The sequence below is a fragment of the Pelodiscus sinensis genome, chromosome 24 (assembly GCF_049634645.1).
Source record: "Pelodiscus sinensis isolate JC-2024 chromosome 24, ASM4963464v1, whole genome shotgun sequence".
In the NCBI taxonomy this organism is placed as follows: domain Eukaryota; kingdom Metazoa; phylum Chordata; order Testudines; family Trionychidae; genus Pelodiscus; species Pelodiscus sinensis.
Window position 1 is genome coordinate 3,318,015 of NC_134734.1, and position 19,621 is coordinate 3,337,635.

Below are 19,621 nucleotides of genomic sequence, written 5' to 3' on the forward strand. Positions count from 1 at the left end.
TGTGCCTTTGCCTTTCTAATCTTGCCCCTGCATTCCCGTGTTGCTTGCCTATATTCATCCTTTGTTAGTTGTCCTAGTTTCCATTTTTTATAGGACTCCTTTTTTATTTTGAGATCATGCAAGATCTCCTTGTTAAGCCAAGCTGGTCTTTTGCCATATTTTCTATCTTTCCTACACAGCGGAATTGTTTGCTTTTGGGCCCTTAACAACGTCCCTTTGAAATACTTCCAACTCTCCTCAGTTGTTTTTCCCTTCAGTCTTGCTTCCCATGGGACCTTACCTACAATTTCTCTGAGCTTATCAAAATCTGCCTTCCTGAAATCCATTACCTCAATTGTGCTGGTCTCCCTTCTACCTTTCCTTAAGATCATGAACTCTATTATTTCGTGATCACTGTCCCCTATACTGTCTTCCACTTTCAAGTTCTCAACAAGTTCCTCCCTATTTGTTAAAACCAAATCCAGAACAGCGTCTCCTCTGGTAGCTTTTTCAACCTTCTGAAACAGAAAGTTGTCTCCAATGCAGTCCAGAAACTTATTGGATAGCCTGTGCCTCGCTGTGTTAGCTCGCCTCGCTGTGCCTCGCTGTGTTAGTTATGATGCTTCAGCGAATCTGTCAGTGCTGGTCTGCAGGTGGTTCTCCTGGTGTGCCATAAGGGGCAGTCATCAGCAAACAGCGCTGTCGAAAGACGTTTTTGCCGAAGGTCTCTTCCAGAAAAGCTTCTTCCGAAAGACGTCGCCTCCCATTGGCACGAACCCACAGGAAAGGGGCAGAGGGGAGGAGCTCCGGGCTATTCTTGAATGGGGCAGGCAAGCCCTTGTGCTTGCTGTGCACATGGGCTGTCACGCAGGCAGTCCCCTGCCCCGGGGTGCACAGGCAGTGGAAACAGAAACAGCTTAAAAGGGAGCCAGAGAGTGGGATAAGCAAGTGGGGAGAGAGTGCAAGAGAAGTGGGCTGTAGCAGGCAGGGGTGGGGCAGGGCAGATCGTACAGAGAGGGCACAATTGAGGCACTGGTGAAGGTGCCATTAACACTGCCCCTGTTCTGGGGGGAGCGCTGATCCTGCCCATCTCTCCTGTGCACCCGCCTGCCTTCAGGGAGGCAGCCCCGGGGCCCATGTGTGGGCAGGGTCTGAGGCAGGGGAGCAGGGAGCCAGGGGCCCAGCTGCTGATGGGGGCCCAGTTCAAAGGGCCCCCCAGGAGCTGGAGCAGCAGCCCCCTATCCCTGAGCTCCTCATGGCAAAGCAGCTGATCCCCAGCCTTTCCCCTGCCCCTCCCCCGCACAGGCTGCTTGGGGGGGTTGGTGAGGATGCAGGGGGAGGGGCAGGTAATGGGGGGGGGAGACCCAGGGACTTGGAGGCTGCTCCAGACCCCCAGCTGGGACACAGAAACAAGCTACACACACCTCACGTAGCCCCCCTCACCTCACCCCCCCACCTCACACACCCCACCTCACACAGCTGCCCTCTCACACCCCCTCCTCACACACCCCACCTCACACAGCTGCTCACTCGCATCCCCTCCTCACACACCCCACCTCACACAGCTGTCCTCATACCCCTCCCCCCACACACAACCACCCCCTTCGTGCAGCCCCCAGCATCTCCAACCATGGGAGTGTTTCTCTCCCTGCCCCTGACCGACTGCCTGGCCCCGTAGCCCCCATGGGCTCCCCACCCCAACTGAACCCTCCCAACATTGTTGGATGTGCCCAGAGTTGACACGCTATGAACTTCACATGGCAGCACCTCCTCTGGCTCTGCTAGAAGATAACTTTCTGTATCCCTGTTCCGCAGCTGCCCCACCCCAGAGGTGGCTGCATATTGAGCCATCTCTGTGCGGCGTTATGAGTGGCTGTTCCCCTGTTGCTCTGCCCCAGAGGTGGCTGCACCTCAGTGCTTTGTCTCTTTCCAGCTTTGTGTTACAGTGATGTCTCTGCGTCCTGGGGATCCTCGCTCCCTAAGACCATCCGGGCTCTGAAAGGGTCCTGCGTGGTCATCCCCTGCTCATTCACCTACCCCGGGTCCCGCGAGTCCCTGGAGAGGCCATTCCGCGTGACCTGGTACCAGTACCAGAGCCGGGGCTACCCGGAGATCTATAGCAGCAAAGGCCCAGCCAGCGTCCTGCCCGAGTACCAGGCCCGGACAGAGCTGCTGGGGGACCCGGAGACGGGGAACTGCACCCTGAGCCTCAGCCCCGTGAGGAGTGAAGACGCCATGAGCTACTATGTCTGGATCAACCCCGACTCGGTCCGACACCGCTTCTATGACGTCACCGTCCAGCTGGAGGTGGCAGGTGACCGGAGACCCCCCCACCTCACAGGGCAGCACAGAGAGGCGGCGTGGGAGGCTGGCAGCAGAGGTTCCTCCCCAGAGGCAGTCGCATTGCAAACACTCCACCAAGAGGTGGCCACATGTCAGTGGTGGGTGAGGGGTCGCTGGATAAACAGCTCCCACACTCCACCCCAGAAGGGCCGCATCTCAGCTCCGGGGAGGGATCCTGGTATAAACAGCTGCCCTTCCCCAGAGGTGGCTGCATTTCAGCACCAGGTGGGGGTTCCTGAATAGCCAGTCCCTGCTCCTGAAGGGCCATGTCTCAGCACTTGGGAGGGATCCTGGTATAAACAGCTGCCCCTCCCCAGAGGTGGCTGCATCTGGTTTCCCTGGTCACTGAAGCCCATCACACCCTCCCCATCTGTCTCCCCAGACACTCCAGACCCACTGGTGCTGAGTGACCCTGGGGTGCTGATCGAGGGCAACAAAACCACCATCAACTGCTCCATCCGCCACACCTGCCCCTTGACCCCTCCCAGCCTGGCTTGGACGCCTGTGCGGGGCAAAGCTGTGAGCAGCCACCAGCAGCTGGCGGGGGGCATTTGGCGGGTGGAGTCGGAGCTGAGCTACACCCCCTCACCCGAGGACCACGGCCGGCACCTGCAGTGCACGGCCACCTTCCCCAACCGGCAGCAGGCCCGCAGCGAGCTGCACCTGCAGGTCAAGTGTGAGTGAGAGACACTAGGGGGCGCTGGGCTCCAGAGGGTGGGGTGAGGTGAGGTGCTGCAGGGGTCGGGATAAGGGTGATAGGGGGTGCTATGCTGTAGGGGGTGGGGTGGGGACACTAGGGGGCGCTGTGCTGCAGGGAGTGGGGTGGGGGCACTAGGGGGTGCTGTGCTGTGTGGGGAGGAAGTCATGGAGGCCCTGTGCTGCAGGGGGTGGGGCGGGGATCAGCAGGCGGTGCTGTGCTGCAGGGGTTGGGGTGGCACTAGGGGGTGCTGTGTTGCGGGGGGTGGGGCGCTGTGCTGTGGGTGGGGGGAGTCCTGGGGGCCCTGTGCTGCAGGGGGTGGGGTGGGGGTCAGCAGAGCTGTTCTGCAGCTGTTCTGTGCTGCAGGAGGCGGGGTGTGGGTCAGTGGGGGAAGCTGTTTTGTAAAGAACTGACAAAGCCATGCCAGCCACTGGCCTTGCTGGTGCCGGGCTCCGCCACCCAGACATCTGCAGGGAAGGTATCGTCAGGGCTCGCGTGTTGCTTTGCAGACAGTGTTTTATGCCAGGAGGTGGCGAGAGCGCCGGGGGAGGCTGTTCCGGATTTGATGGTAGCAAATAGGCAGGATCTGGTGGAGTCAGAACGTGGAAGGCAGCTTGGGTGCAAGTGACCATGGAGTCCCAGAGTTACAGGCCTAAGGAAGGGTGGAAGCGGGAAGAGCAAAACAGAGACAATGGATTTCAGGAAGGTGGATATTTGGAAACTCAGGGTATGTCCATACTACACGGTTCCGTCGATGGAGCCATGTAGATGGGCTTTGTAGACATAGCAAAATTTAGCGGCGATTTAAATAATCGCCGCTTCATTTACATCAAAATGGCTGCCGCGCTGAGCCGATCAGCTGTTTGTTGGCTCAGCGCAGTAGTCTGGACGCTCCGCGGTCGACATCAAAAGCCTTTGTCAATTGCACCATTATGCCTCGTGGGATGAGGTTTACTGGGTTTACTGGGGCGGTCGACAAAGGCTTTTCTTGTCGACCGCGGAGTGTCCAGACTACCGCGCTGAGCCGACAAACAGCTGATTGGCACAGTGCAGCAGCCATTTTGATGTAAATGAAGCAGCGATTTTTTAAATCGCCGCTTCATTTTGCTATGTCTACAAAGCTCATCTACGGGGCTCCATCGACGGAGCCAAGATGTAGTGTAGACATACCCGCAGAGAAGTCAATAGGACAAAGTTTAATAAGGACAAATGCAAAGTGCTCCACTTAGAAAGGAACAATCCACGTCACACCTACAGAACGGGAAGTGACTGTCTAGGAAGGAGACCGGCAGAAAGGGATCTAGGGGTCATAGTGGACCACAAGCTTAATAAGAGTTAATGGTGTGATGTTGTTGCATAAAAACCCCACCTGATTCTGTGATGTATTAACAGGAGTGTTGTGCGCAAGACACGAGGAGTCATTCTTCCGCTCTACTCTGTGCTGATTAGGCCTCCATTGGAGTCTTGTGTCCAGTTCTGGGCACCACGTTTCAAGAAAGATGTCGAGAAATTTGAGAAGGGCCAGAGAAGAGCAACAAGAATGGCGAAAGGTCTAGAGAACATGAGCTGAGAGGGCAGACTGAAAGAATTGGGTTTGTTTAGTTTAGAAAAGAGAAGACGGAGAGGGACATGAGAGCCGTTTTCAAGTATCTGAGGGTATGTCTACACTAGCTGGGTAGTTCGAGTTAGGTAGGCAAATGAGGGCAACCGGAGTTGCAAATGAAGCCCAGGATTTAAATATCCCAGGCTTCATTTGCATCTTCCCGGGTGCCGCCATTTTTAAATCCGCCTTAGTCCGAACTCCGTGCCACAAGGAGTAACGGTAGTTTGAATTAGAGATCCTAATTCGAACTACCTACTCCGTGCCGCACGTAGCCGCAGTCACGGAGTTCGGACTAAGGGGGATTTAAAAATGGCAGCGCCCGGGAAGATGCAAATGAAGCCAGGGATATTTAAATCCCGGGCTTCATTTGCAACTCCGGTTGCCCTCATTTGCCTACCTACCTCGAACTACCCAGCTAGTGTAGACATACCCTAAAAGGTTGTCACAAGGAGGAGAGAGAAAAATTGTTCCCCTTGGCCTCTGATGGCAGGACAAGAAGCAATGGGCTTAAACTGCAGCCAGGGAGGTTGAGGTTGGACATCAGGAAAAACTTCCTGTCGGGCTGGTTAAATACGGGAATAAATCGCCCAGGGGGGTTATGGAATCTCCATCCCTGGAGATATTTCAGCGCAGGCTGGACACGCCCCTGTCAGGGATGGTCTAGATGGTGCTTGGTCCTTCCGTGCAGGCAGGAGCTGGACTCGATGCCTCTCGAGGTCGTGCCAGTTCTAGCGTTCTGAGAGTCTGTGATTCTAACGAGCTCCCCTCCCCCCAGATCGCCCGCAGGGCACGACGGTGACCGTGCTGGGGCCAGCCCAGCTGAAGGAAGGCGACAGCGTCACCCTGAGATGCACCAGCCAGAGCAACCCGCCGGCCACCGGTTACCGCTGGTTCCAGGGGACACGCCGGGTCCCGCTGCGCGGGCTGGACCGGGGATCCGAGCTGCGGGTGCCGGCCGTGAGGCGCCAATCGGGGCCCTACCGCTGCGCCGCCGAGAACGAGATAGGCCTGGGGGAGGACTCACCCGCGGTGCATCTTGACGTGCAGTGTGAGAGGCAGTGGGGCCCGGACCCTGCCTCTGGGGCACCCGCTCCCCTCTGGCCCCAGGGGGCGGGGCTCACTCAAGGGAATGGGGCCCAAAGTTTTTCCCCTCTATGGGGAACTAGTCCTGATCTAGCACGGGCAGGAGTAGTGGGGAAGAGGAGGGAGAGGCAGACTGAGGTGGGCCGGGAAAGGGGGCTGGGGCCTTTCCCCTCTGCAGAGGGCCAGCCCCGATCCAGCCCCATAACGGGACATTGGCTGGCTCAGGGGGCCAGGGAACAGTGAAATGGACTGTTCCTTCTAGGGTCACTGGTCTTGATTCACCCCAGGGTGGGGGGCTGGCTCAGGGGGTGGGGAATGCGGCCCATAGGGAGCACTGACCCCAATGCAGCCGATCTGGGTGCTGCCGGGGGATCTGGCTCCCTGCCCCACACGCCCTGTGTCCCGTTGCAGATGCACCAGAGCTGCTGCCGGGGGGGAACTGCACGGTGTGGGGCAGCAGGTCCGGGGGGGCGGCCACATGTTACTGTGCGGCCGAGGGGAACCCCCCGCCCTGCCTCCAGTGGCGCCTGCCCAACCGCACCCTCCCCGGGGACTTCGAGGGCCCTGAGCTGCGGGCCACGTCCTGGGTGCGAGGCCCGGCCGTGAGCGGGGAGCTGCAGGGCCCGGCCGGGGCCCTGGCCAACGTGTCCTGCGCCGCCGCCAACGCCCACGGGCAGAGCCAGGCTGAGCTGCCCCTGGTGCCTGCAGGTATTGGGGACTTTCCCAACACGCCTGCAGGTACAGGGATGCGCAGGGGACTGGGTGTGGGGCGGTGAGAACCGCAGCTGCCGCTGTACATGCCACTCCCCGGCCATATGCTACACGGCTGATGTAGTTGCGGTGGTGTGTGGGGAGCATGGGGTAGGGGGCTGGGCATTGGGGTGCTCTGCTACTGTAATTACTGACGTGTGCACCCATGTCTGTCATTACCGTAATTCCCCTCTGCAGAGGGCCAGCCCAGATCCAGCCCCATAACGGGACGTTGGCTGGCTCAGGGGGCAGTGAAATGGCCTGTTCCTTCTAGGGTCACTGGTCTTGATGCACTCCAGGGTGGGGGGAGGCTCAGGGGGTGGGGAATGCGGCCCATAGTGAGCACCGACCCCAATGCAGCCGATCTGGGCGCTGCCGGGGGATCTGGCTCCCTGCCCCACACGCCCTGTGTCCCGTTGCAGACGCACCGGAGCTGCTGCCGGGGGGGAACTGCACGGTGCGGGGCAGCGGGCCCGGGGGGGCGGCCACATGTTACTGTGCAGCCGAGGGGAACCCCCCGCCCCGCCTCCAGTGGCGCCTGCCCAACCGCACCCTCCCCGGGGACTTCGAGGGCCCTGAGCTGCGGGCCACGTCCTGGGTGCGAGGCCCGGCCGTGAGCGGGGAGCTGCAGGGCCCGGCCGGGGCCCTGACCAACGTGTCCTGCGCCGCCGCCAACGCCCACGGGCAGAGCCAGGCCGAGCTGCCCCTGGTGTCTGCAGATACCGGGGACCTTCCCGACACGCCCGCAGGTACAGGGATGCGCGGGGGACTGGGTGTGGGGTGGTGAGAACCACAACTGCCGCTGTACATGCCACTCCCCGGCCATATGCTACATGGCTGATGTAGCTGAGGTGGTGTGTGGGGAGTATGGGGTAGGGGCTGGGCATTGGGGTGCTCTGCTACTGTAATTACTGACGTGCACCCATGTCTGTCATTACCGTAATTCCTTTGATATACAGATTGGTTCTAGTAAAAGTTGCCATTTATTTATTATAGCCTGAGAGTGGGGGTGAGATTACTGTATAGTCTCACAAATAGAAGGCACCCTTCTAATTTACGCTAGGGCCAGGTTAACCCAGGAACTGCTGAGTAGCTAGTGCGCCCTTACCCTATTTGCATAGCTATATGCACGATGACTACAAGGCGTCCCCCTAATTTAGCTAAGAGGAGGGGACAATAGCACCCTCCTCCTTGCATGGACAGGTTGTAATTGACATTACCCACAAACACATGCTGCCCCCCATGCACTGCCCGACACCGTTAATCCCACTACTGACACCAGCTGTGTCCATCTCTCTCCTCAGGGAACAATAATCTGCTGTTCATTCTCTCCGGTGGAGTCATCGGTGGTGTTCTGCTCCTCTCGGTGCTGGCGATTGTGGTCTGCAAGGTAGCCAGAACCAGGTGAGGGCCCCGGGCCAGGGCCTTGGAGGTCTCATGGTTTAGCCACAAAGAGGCTTTGTGGGCCACGGTTCTCACTCAGCACCAGGGGACGCAGCACGTCCGGCATGAGAAAGGGCACAAGGGGAGGCAGGGGTGAATGTGCAGCCTGGTGCGCGGCACCAACAGGAAGGAGGTAGCTAGCTGGGGCACTCGACAGCAGGAGGAGGTGGGGCAACTCCCAGCTGGGCTCCCGGGTTCTCTTGTGATAGGCAGCTGGCAGGTGCAAGGGGCTGGCTGGGGTGCCCCCCTGGTCTGGGACAGTCTGAGCCACCTTCTCGGTGCCATTTAGGGAGGGCTGAAGCTCACCCCTCCTCCTCCAGATGCTGCCTGTTGTTCCCCCTCCTGTCAGTGTCAGGGAGCCCCCCCAACTCGAACCCTGACTCCTGCACCCCCCCCCACACTCCCTGCCCTGAGCCTCCCACCTGACACCCCCCAATCTCCTGCCCTCAGCGCCCCACACTCCACCCCACAGTTACATTTCTTACAGGTACTGTCAAATCACAACCCCACCACCTCTGCCGTGAAGCTCCCCCCCTTTCCCAGGGGATGCAGTTTAATAGTGCCAGTAAGAAATCGCATCTACTTTCACCCGTGAGTGGAGGGCAGACAGAGAGGCCCAGAGACCTGGCTGAGGAAGACTGAGGGGGGTGGATTCATTAGCCCTGTCACGACTGTTCCCCACTCTGGCGCCCTGAGTGCAGAAGGTAGGGGCCTGTGTGATGGGATGGGCCATGTCTGGGTACCACTAAGGGCGTCAGCTCAGGGCAAATTGCTCAGAACCAGCCCTGGGCCTTCCACACAGGCGAGGGGTTATAGAACCCAATCTCACCTACCCCGAACAGATCCTCCCAATCCCAAAGAACCAGCCACAGCCGGTCAATTAACACTCTGGATCTTACCCACAAGAGCACGCTGGGCCGATCCTTTAGAATCTACAATCTAAAGGTGTATTAACAAAAGAAAAGCAGGAGAGTGAGGTTGTTAAGGAGGATACATCACATGCAGCAGTCACCAGGTTCTCGAAGCAGGCTCTTAGCAGAGATGTTACAAACTGCTAGCTTAGAAGTCTCTGGTGCACATCCTGTGTCAGGATGGGTCAGCAAACCTTCCCGGCTCCCTGTCCCTCGCAAGGCTGCATCTGGGATCAGTACCAAGATTGAAGCTGAAATGGAGACAGCTTCATGGTACTTATATATCTCTGGTGTCTCCCAAACTGGAGTTGGTCACATGATAAAAGCTATATCTAGATTACGCTGACGTTCGGAAAGAGGATATGTAAGTTCTGAGAGAATTTGCATATTTTCTTCCGGTCTCTCTTTCAAAAGCAGGGCTTTCGAAAGGGAAAGTAGTCGGGACAAGGGTTTTTTTTTGGCAAACTCCCTTCCTCTTTTTCGGAAAGCCACGTAAACCTCATTTTTGGAGGAAGAGCGGCTTTTTGAAAAAGGTGGGGGATTGCCAAAAAAAACTCATCCCGCAGAATTTGCACATCCTCTTTTGGAACTTTGGGCTAGTCTAGACGAGCCCCAAGTGACCTATCTGTGTTTCACATGCCAGTAGCCATGCAGTACTGGCCAGCAGTGCTAATTAGCATAGCCATTTAATGAACAATCCTTCCTCCCAATAGGCGGTCCAGGCCTGTTGCTTGCTCCCAGACAGAGAACATTCACAATACAAGAACAGAGCTTCACATACAAACAGCATAGAAGCACATGAGAAGCATACCCAGAATCTGTAGATTAAAAGCTTTCGTTTGACACCTCACATGGCTACTTTGCACAGAATTTGGGGCAAACACCGCCCCCCTCTCCATGGGGAAGCAGTGATCTGTCTGCTTCCTTTAAAAGCCAATAATGTGACAGCCTGCAAGAAACCTTCAAATACTTTCCCTCTATCGGCTTCTGTTTTAAAAACTTCCCACAGTCACAGGTTCCCAGGCCTTGACAGGTAGTTGCCTCCACCCAAGGGGAAAAAAACCCAACAACCCTTTCTTCTTGAATCTAGAAGTAAAACACTCGGGAACTTGAAAGCAAAGAAAATAACCGGAGCGCATCGAACTAGGCATTCCCTGTCTACTCACATATCCATGCTTTAAGGTCCAGTCCATTTGCATGTCCAATATTCCTTGCAGACATGGTAGTTCTTCCTGGTTCCATTCATCTTGTTTTCCCAGGTCCTGGCTTAAAACTCGCACACGAAGAAAAATCAAACAGGATTTTTTTCATTTCAGATCTCTACACCTTCCCCCATTAGCTCTCCTGGCTCCCTGACAACACCTCCTAGATACTCGCATTTAACCCTTTGGTTACGGAATGCTGGATGTTCAGAAAAGACCAGCTCTCCTCCCATCCATCCCACGGACACAGGGAGAAACCCATGGAAAGTGGGCCACTGCGTGGGGATTGGATAGAATCTGGCTGCTTTTCTGTAGTATGAGGTTCCTCTAAGAAAGAACTAGCCCATGAGACTTCCTGCCACTGGGGATTAGCAGGGTTAACCTGTGAGACTCCTTGCCACTAGATATTATCAGTGTTAACCCAGAGGACCCCTTTTGCTAAATGGTACAACAGTTAGCCCATGGGACTCCCTGCCATTGGGTATTGGTTGTGTTAACCTCTGGGACTGGCTGCTGCGGGGTGGACTCTTCGACAGCTCCAGGGCTGTGGGAACCGAGGTAAAGCCGTTCCCTCCTGCAGGAAAGACGGAAAGGAGGGTCCCTCAAGACACAATAATGGAGGCAACGGGGAGCAGCAGCCATCCCCCAAAGGGGGGAAGCCCACAAAGGTGAAGAAAGAGGAGCAGTTCAACCTGTACAAGCCCAGAACAGGCGGAGAGGTGAGGAACACCAGGGCCGAATACTTCCCCTGTCACCCTCAGGGCTAAGCCGGGAGGGACCTGCTTGTTCCCTGGATGGGTGGGGGCTCTCTCCTGGCAGGCAGAGCTGGCCCCAATACCCCCGCAGAGCACTAGGGGGCGCTGTTCTGCAGATTGTCATCATTGAGGTACAGGCCAAGGCATTCAAGTGCTCCTGGTAACCAGACGTCTCCCTGGTTTGTCAGAGCTGCGGGGTCATGGATCCCACTGTCCTGGCCAGGATCCCAGATCGTTAATTACATTTGCCTTCCTAAAAACCACTTGGTTGCCATAAATGCATTACTCTTCCTTCCTGCCCCGGCCACCATTACGGTAGCATGTGAGCTATCCCTATGTGGTGTTATGTGGGGCTCTTCCCCCAGCTGTCCCACCCCACATGTGGCTGCACCTCAGTCACCATGTGAGTCAACCCTTCCTCTTTGCAGCCTCAGGTGCTGGACACTGCCGACTACGAGGCCATAGAGCAAGAGAAAAACTGTGAGAATTTAGCAGCAGGAGGAGATGAAGTTTATGAGAACATGGACTATTTGAAGCCACACTTGCTGTCTGACCAGGAAATCGTCTACTCCAATGTCTAACCCTAGAGCGGGAGGGGAAGAGCTGACAGTGCTTCTAAATCTCTCTTCTACTTAAACACATGCTTGTCTTGCTAGGGGTAATAGGAGCTAGAGCTGTGGGGGTGAGCGGTGGGATGGCTGGTGGCAACATGGTGGGGGAAGTGGGATACGCCTAGAACCAACACATGTCAGCAACTAAGTTAAGATATAGAGTTACTGAGAGCAACACGATGTGTTATAGAGATGTGTTGTGTTCTGTTGTGTTATAGAGATGTGTTGTGTTATAGTGAGGGGAATGCTAAGAAGAGAGGATTGTTCTACCTTCTCTAATTTCCTGAGTTAAAAAAATCTCCCAAATATCCTGGAAGGGGAAAATCTTAGGGCCTGGAAAGGTGTTATGTGGGGCTATTCCCCCAGCTGTCCCACTAATACCCAGGGCAAGGGTAAAGGGGGTGACTTGAAAAACTGGTTTATGAAAGGACTGATCATACCTGTTATGAAGTGCAATTTATTGCCAGATTTAAGTGTTAACCCCTGGGACTCCTTGCTGCTGGGTATTAGTTACCTAATCACTGCTGCAGCACTTAAAGGGGCGATATTTCACCCACTTTTCCTTTCTAAATCTTGAGCTTCATCCCAGCTGCTTTGTGCAAAACTGGTGGTAGATTTTGCTGTAAGTTTTTCAAAATACAGGTACCTATTTTTGGACTTTCAATGTGTTCACAGTGGTTTGATTATATTATCATACTGGGGTTAACCTGTGGCACACCCTGCCATTGGGTGGTAGCATGGTTACCTCTGGAACTCTCTGCCACTAGTTATTAACAAGACTTCCTGCCATGGGGTATCAATAGGGCTTGTCTGCATTCCTTCCTGCCTGTGGGAATTAGTGGTGTTAACCCTGGGGATTCCCTGCTTCTTGTTATTAGTAGATTTATCTTGTGAGGTTATATCAGTGTTAACCCATGGAACTCACTGCTGAAAAGTAGTTGTTATAGTTAAATTCCATGCCAGTCTCACGAGTAACAGGGGAGTGGGGCCCGGGGTCTGTTCCCCTCTCAGCAGTACCAGCTCTGATCTGGCCCGGGGTAGGGGACTGGCTGGCTTAGTGGGGCAGGGATTGGGACATGGGGTCTCTCCCCTCGGGGGGAGCATTGGCTGTGGAATTGGACCTGCTGGTTGGGCAGACCAGGGGGGTTGAGGTGGGGTTGAAATGGAACCTTCCCCCCATCCCCTGAGTGCTCCCATGAGGCCACCCAAGAACAAGAGGCACCATCTGCGCCTAGCATGGGGTGGAGCTAACCCTTCGAGGGAGGATTCGCTACAGAGAGCCGGGGTGAGGATGCCGGGGTGGGAGAAGGGTCTATTCAAAACTCAGTTGCTCTGGCGACCCCACAGCAGTGCCCAGAATAGAGCAACTGTGCAGCGCTTCACCCTGTCCTCCCCTCCAGGTTCCTGGTAGCCAGCGGTGATGGGTTCCCCCAGGCATGTGCTCATGTTGGCCACCTGCAGCTGCTGGACTGATCCTCTGGGGACTTGCCATCCTGTGTGAAAGCAGCACAGCTCGGTCGCCAAGCCCCCGGCAGGGAGTTCCACAGGTTAACAGTCAGGCTGGCTGGCTGGCTGGCTGTGCCTGAAGAAGCACCTCCTCAAGTTCACACTGAACCTGCTGCCTCATTTCAGCAGGTGCCTCCTGGCTCACGTCTTATGTGCAGAGCCAAACATTTCCTCCCTTGTGTTCTCTGCTCCCGTCCCGCTCTGAGAATCAGAGAATCCCAGGGCGGGCAGAGACCTCAAGAGTCAAGTCCATCACCCTGCCCAAAGCAGGACCAACCCCAACTCCATCATCCCAGCCAGGGCTCTGTCCAGCCGAGGCTTAAACACCCCTAGGGATGGAGATTCCACCCCCTCCCTAGGGAACCGAGCTCAGCGCTTCCCCACCCTCCTAGGGAAATAGTTTATCCTAATATCCAACCTAGAGCTTCCCTGCCACAACTTGGGACCACTGCTCCTCGTTCTGCCACCGCTGAGAACAGCCTCTCTCAACCCTCGTTGGACTCTCCCTTTAGGATCTTGAAGGCTGCTACCAAATCACTAAACACGCCCAAATCCCTCAGCCTCTCCTCGCAGGTCATGTGCTCCAGCCCCTCGTCATTTTCATTGCCCATCGCTGGACCCTCTCCAATGCGCCCACATCCTTTCTCTAGTGAGGGGGGGAGGCCTAGAACTGGACGCAATACTCCAGATGTGGCCTCCCCAGAGCCGAACAAAGGGGAACAATCACTTCTGTAGATCAGCTGGCAATGCAGCTCCTAGTACAACCTAATATGTCATTAACCTTCTTGGCTACAAGGGCTCCCTGTTGACTCATGTCCAGTTTCTGTTCCCCTCTTAGGGTCTGTCTACACTACAGCACTAATTCGAATTAACTTAATTCGAATTAGTTAGTTCGAACTAAGCTAATTCAAATTAGTGCATCTAGACCTAAAAACTAGTTCGAATTAGCATTTTGCTAATTCGAACTAGCATGTCCTAATTGAGTGGACGCTGAACCGAAATTAAGGCTGGCCGGAAGCAGTGCCGGCAGGGCATCAGATTAGGATTTAGAGCGTGGAGCTGCTGTCTCAGGCTAGCCAAGGGCTGTGCTTAAAGGGACCTGACCCCGATCCCAGACAGACAGTTCTCAGGGGTTCCCCGCTTGCAAAGCAGTCCTGGCTTGGAGTGCCCTGAGTGCCCACACTGGGCATATCACAGCATTTGGCCATCAGCCTGGCTGCACTTGCCGCAGGCTGCCATCCGGGGCGGTCAATCGGGGGGCTGCAGGAGAGGTTCCACCCCGAGGAGCCCGCAGAGCCACCCCAGTCCTCCTCATCGGAGGCTCATACCCCATTCCTCCCTCACCTCCTTCCACTTACCCATCTCTAGCCCCCCTTCCTGATGTACAAAATAAAGGACACGTGTGGTCAAAAATAGAAACTCTCTTTATTTTACAAAACTGGGGGAGACTGGGAAAAGGAGGTGGGAGAGGGGAAGAGAGAGGGTGGGAGAGGGGAGGGCAACTAAAATGATGAGGGGTTTGGAACAGGTCCCATATGAAGAGAGGCTAAAGAGACTAGGACTTTTCAGCTTAGAAAAGAGGAGACTGAGGGGGGATATGTTAGAGGTCTATAAAAGAATGAGTGGTGTGGAGAGGGTGCATAAAGAAAAGTTCTTCATTAGTTCCCATAATAGAAGGACTAGAGGACACCAAAGGAAAGGAATGGGTAGCAGGCTTCAAACTAGTAACAGAAAGTTCTTCTTCACAAAGCAAATAGTCAACCTGTGGAACTCCTTGCTGCAGGAGGCTGTGAAGGCTAGAACTAGAACAGAGTTTAAAGAGAAGTTAGATAAAGTCTTAGAGGTTGGGTCCATGGAGTGCTATTAGCCAGAGGGTAGGAATGGTGTCCCTGGCCTTTGTTTGTGGAAGGCTGGAGATGGATGGCACGAGACAAATGGCTTGGTCGTTTTCTTTGGTCCATCCCCTCCAGGGTACCTGGTGTTGGCCGCTGTCGGCAGACAGGCTACTGGGCTAGATGGACCTTTGGTCTGACCCAGTACGGCCGTTCTTATGTTTTTATGTTCTAAGCTCAGGGCTCAGGGTCGGGGTCTCACTCGACCACCTTGATTTTCATGCAAACCTGCTCCTGGTTGGCCAGGCTGGCAGCTCTCCTGCCCTAGACGGCCACTTTCCTGTGCCTAGTGCGGAGGTCATGGACGTTGGAGGCTTCCCCCCAAACCTAAATGAAGTACACGATGTCCACACTAGACCAGGCGGGCGCCCGCCTCTTGCCGCCCCAGGCAGGCTCCCGGGAGCCGCCAGCCTGGTTCCGGGAAGAGGGGGAGGGCTGGGTGGCAGCAGGTGGCTGGTTCGATCCGTGCCAGGTACAGGGTCTGCTGGCTGGGTGCTGGCAGGCTTGCACCTGGCACGGGCACCGTAGCCAGACTGTGCCCCTCTAAGGGCTCCGGGGCGGGGAGGGGGGCAGACGAGTTTCCCTGGTAGTGCCCAGGGTGGCCACCAGGGCAAGCTGGGGAGGGCTAGCCTCCCACTAGTTCGAATTAAGTGGCTACAGAGCCCTTAATTCGAACTACTTAATTCGAACTAGGCGTTAGTCCTCGTAGAATGAGGTTTACCTAGTTCGAATTAAGCGCTCTTCTAGTTCGAATTAAGTTCGAACTAGTGGTTCGCGTGTGTAGTGCCTATCAAAGTTAATTCGAACTAATGTCTGTTAGTTCGAATTAACTTTGTAGTGTAGACATACCCTTACAGACTGCAGCACATCCTCTGTTCTGAGCTCACAGGGGACACGTCGCCAACCCTCCACCACCCGCGCTGCTTCCTTGGAGCCGTTCTGGGAGCTGGGGGAGGACAGACCCGCCGGCTGCACTCTAAGGACAGGCGGGCACCCCGCACATTTCTACTGTGGCCTTAGGCGATTCGCTCACCATTTCCTGCCCCATGAGTATTTCCACTGAGAGTGACGCTGATGGAGCCCCGCCCATGATGGTGCGAAGATCTGTCGGCAGCGATATCACTCCAGTGGCTGCAAGTGAAGAGGAAGGGCTAATAATAAACCCTAAGTGAACATTCTCTGAGCGAAGTTGAGCTAAAGAGTCAAAGAAAATCAAGGGGAAGGATCTGGAAACAGAGCTAAGAAAGTCCCAGAAATAGTGATCTGTTCCTCACCCCCAGTTGGGGGGCTGGAGTGAGACTGTGGGGCACAAGTGGGGCACACTGACATTCACACAGAGTGTGGGCTGGCCAAGTGACAACCTGCCCCTCCTATGTTCATCCATGTTCATAAAACCATGATAATGCTAGGACAGTGTGAGCCCTGTGGGGTATCATACAAAAACTCATAAGTCGCTGAACATTATGGTCCTGGTGAAATGCAGGAGGCAACACTTTAAGAATGCCTGGCTGTGAAGAAGGTATTGCCAGGAGGGCTTTGGCTTCCTCAACCACGGGATGCTATTCCCGGGAGGACTGCTAGGCAGAGATGGCGTTCATCTCATAAGCAGGGGGAAGACCATATTTGGACACGGCCTGGCTAACCTAGTGAGGAGGGCTTTATGCTTGGTTCGATGGGGACAGGTGAGAAAAGCCCACAGGTAAGTGGAGAACATGGAGACCTGGGAGATGGGTCAGAAATGGGAGGGAGCATGGGCCATAATGGCAAAGAGAAAGGAGGGTCAGGGCAAAACTGGGAGGCAAGATCAAATGTAGATGCCTACATGCAAATGTGAGAAGTATAGGTGATAAACAGGAAGAACTGGAAGTGCTTATAAATTAATACAACTATGACATTGTTGGCACCACAGAAACTTGGTGGGCTAATACACATGATTGGAATGTTCGTATGGAAGGGTACAGCTTGCTCTGGAAAGATAGACAGGGAAAAAAGGGAGGAGGAGTTGCCTTATATATTAACAATGTACACACTTGGACGGAAGTCGAGATGGACGTAGGAGATGGAAGTGTTGAGAGTCTCTGGGTTAGGCTAAAAGGGGTTAAAAAAGGAGGGTGATGTCATGCTAGGAGTCTACTACAGGCCACCTACCCAGGTGGAAGAAGTGGATGAGACTTTTTTTAAATAACTAACAAAATCATCCATAGCCCAAGATTTGGTGATGATGGGGGACTTCAACTAGCCAGATATATGCTGGGGAAATAACACAGCAGGACACAGACTATCCAATAAGTTTTTGGATTGCATTGGAGACAACTTTTTATTTCAGAAAGTTGAAAAAGCTACCAGCGGGGAAGCTGTTCTAGATTTGATTTTAACAAATAGGGAGGAACTGGTTGAGAATTTGAAAGTGGAAGGCAGTTTGAGTGAAAGTGATCATGAAATCATAGAGCTCACAATTCTAAGGAAGGGTAGGAGGGAGAACAGCAAAACAGAGACAATGGATTTCAGGAAGGTTGATTTTGGTAAGCTCAGAGAGCTGATAGGTAAGGTCCCATGGGAATCGAGACTAAGGGGAAAAACAACTGAGGAGAGTTGGCAGTTTTTCAAAGGGACATTATTAAGGGCCCAAAAGCAAGCTATTCCGCTGCATCGGAAAGATAGAAAATATGGCAAAAGACCACCTTGGCTTAACCAGGAGATCTTGCATGATATAAAAAGAAAAAAGGAGTCATATAAAAAATAGAAACTAGGACAAATTACAAAGGATGAATATAGGCAAACAACACAGGAATGCAGGGGCAAGATTAGCAAGGCAAAGGCACAAAATGAGCTCAAACTAGCTACAGGAATAAAGGGAAACAAGAAGACTTTTTATAAATAGGAAGACCAAGGAGAGGGCAGGCCCACTGCTCAGTGAGGAGGGTGAACCAGTAACAGGAAACTTGGAAATGGCAGAAACTTGGAAATGCTTAATGACTTCTTTGTTTTGGTCTTCACCGGGTCGTCTGAAGGAATGCCTAACATAGTGAATGCTAGGGGAAGGGGGTAGGTTTAGAAGATAAAATAAAAAAAGAACAAGTTAAAAATCACCTAGAAAAGTTAGATGCCTGCAAGTCACCAGGGCCGGATGAAATGCATCCTAGAATACTCAAGGAGCTGATAGAGGAGGTATCTGAGCCTCTAGCTATCCTCTTTGGAAAATCATGGGAGACAGGAGAGATTCCAGAAGACTGCCCATTTATAAAAAGGGAAATAAAAACTACCCAGGAAACTACAGACCAGTTAGTTTAACTTCTGTGCCAGGGAAGATAATGGAGCAAGTAATTAAGGAAATCATCTGTAAACACTTGGAAGGTAATAAGGTGATAGGGAACAGACAAAATGGATTTGTAAAGAACAAATCATGTCAGACCAATCGGATAGCTTTCTTTGATAGGATAACGAGTCTTGTGGATAAGGGAGAAGCGGTGGATGTGGTATACCTAGACTTTAGTAAGGCATTTGATATGGTCTCGCATGATATTCTTATCAATAAACGGGGGGTATGTCTACACTACCCTCCTAGTTCGAACTAGCGGGGTAATGTAGGCATACCGCACTTGCAAATGAAGCCCGGGATTTGAATTTCCCAGGCTTCATTTGCATAAGCGGGGAGCCGCCATTTTTAAAACCCCGCTGGTTCGAACCCCGTGCCGCGCGGCTACACGGGGCACGAACTAGGTAGTTCGAACTAGGCTTCCTAGTTAGAACTACCGTTACTCCTCATTTCACGTGTAGCCAACCTGTGGAACTCCTTGCCAGAGGAGGCGGTGAAGGCTAGGACTATAACAGAGTTTAAAGAGAAGCTAGATAATTTCATGGAGGTTAGGTCCATAAAAGCCAGGGGATAAAAAGTTGTCCTTGGCCTCTGTTTGTCAGAGGCTGGAGAGAGATGGCAGGAGACAAATCGCTTCATCATTGTCTTCGGTCCATCCTCTCTGGGGCACCTGGTGCTGGCCACTGTCGGTAGACAGGCTACTGGGCTAGATGGACCTTTGGTCTGACCCAGTACAGCCGTTCTTATGTTCTTATGTTCTTATGAAATGTACATTTCCTCGGTGAAGCTCAAATCCCACCACCTTCCCAGGCTGCTTGTCGCCTGCTCCCCAGCTGGGGGGGAGGAGGGGGCGTGGATCGGTTTCAGCTCTCGCCTTCTTCCAAGAGACACCAGAGAGCCGAGAGGCAGGGGAAGGTGGCTCCAGGCTGGAGGGGAGCCGGCCGGGCCCTGTACTGCAGCTTGTGAGGAGACCAATAGTTTCCTCTGTGGTTTGTTTAGCTTCTGCCTTGAGCCGTGGGTCAGAGTTTCCTCAACCCTGGCATGGGTGGGGGGGGGCACAGGGCTGGGGCAGCTCGTTGGCCTTCGTTGAGCTGATGGACTTTGTCTGAGCTCCCATGGCGCTGGGCTCTCTCTGGGGGGAGAGTTTGCTGGTGATGCAGCATCGCGGGGGGCGGGAAGGACACGGCTGGTCCCCAGCCCTGCTCGCATCGTGCCCAGTCCCCCTGTCAAATGCAACATTTCCCAGCACCGGGTGTGAAACCAGAGCGGGGGTGTGAATGCCGCATTATCGAGCACACAGGCTGTGGGGGATGGACACAGGCAGCACTGGCTGCCCCCTGCTCTGCATATGCATAGATGGGGGCAGGCAGGATGCCAGCAAAAGGGGCCAAGTGGCCCAGGGGCCTGTGCTGTGTGGGGCAGGGTGGGGCTGGCAGGATGTGGTTTCCCCAAGGGCAGTGGCAGTCCCAGGCTCTGCAGTGCACCAGCTCTAACCACTAGCTCTCACTCTCCTCCCAGCTGCCCCATTTC

At 54.3% G+C, this 19,621-nt stretch overlaps 1 protein-coding gene across 5 annotated transcripts in view; it reads left to right on the forward strand.

Annotated features, from left to right (window-relative positions):
• The window catches only part of LOC142819616 (myelin-associated glycoprotein-like), a 37,241-nt gene extending 22,986 nt beyond the window's left edge, over positions 1 to 14,255 (forward strand). The window contains exons 4-11 of one of the 5 annotated variants that reach the window (XM_075907867.1): positions 1,913 to 2,293; positions 2,705 to 2,998; positions 5,398 to 5,670; positions 6,117 to 6,413; positions 6,878 to 7,204; positions 7,760 to 7,859; positions 10,592 to 10,730; positions 11,195 to 14,255. In XM_075907867.1, coding sequence (XP_075763982.1) covers positions 1,913 to 2,293; positions 2,705 to 2,998; positions 5,398 to 5,670; positions 6,117 to 6,413; positions 6,878 to 7,204; positions 7,760 to 7,859; positions 10,592 to 10,730; positions 11,195 to 11,347 — 1,964 coding nt within the window. In that variant the 3' untranslated portion in view covers positions 11,348 to 14,255. The remainder of the gene's footprint in view (positions 1 to 1,912; positions 2,294 to 2,704; positions 2,999 to 5,397; positions 5,671 to 6,116; positions 6,414 to 6,877; positions 7,205 to 7,759; positions 7,860 to 10,591; positions 10,731 to 11,194) is intronic. The other 4 variants (XM_075907864.1, XM_075907866.1, XM_075907863.1 and 1 more) reach the window with 4 other exon arrangements.
• The last annotated feature ends 5,366 nt before the right edge of the window (positions 14,256 to 19,621 follow it).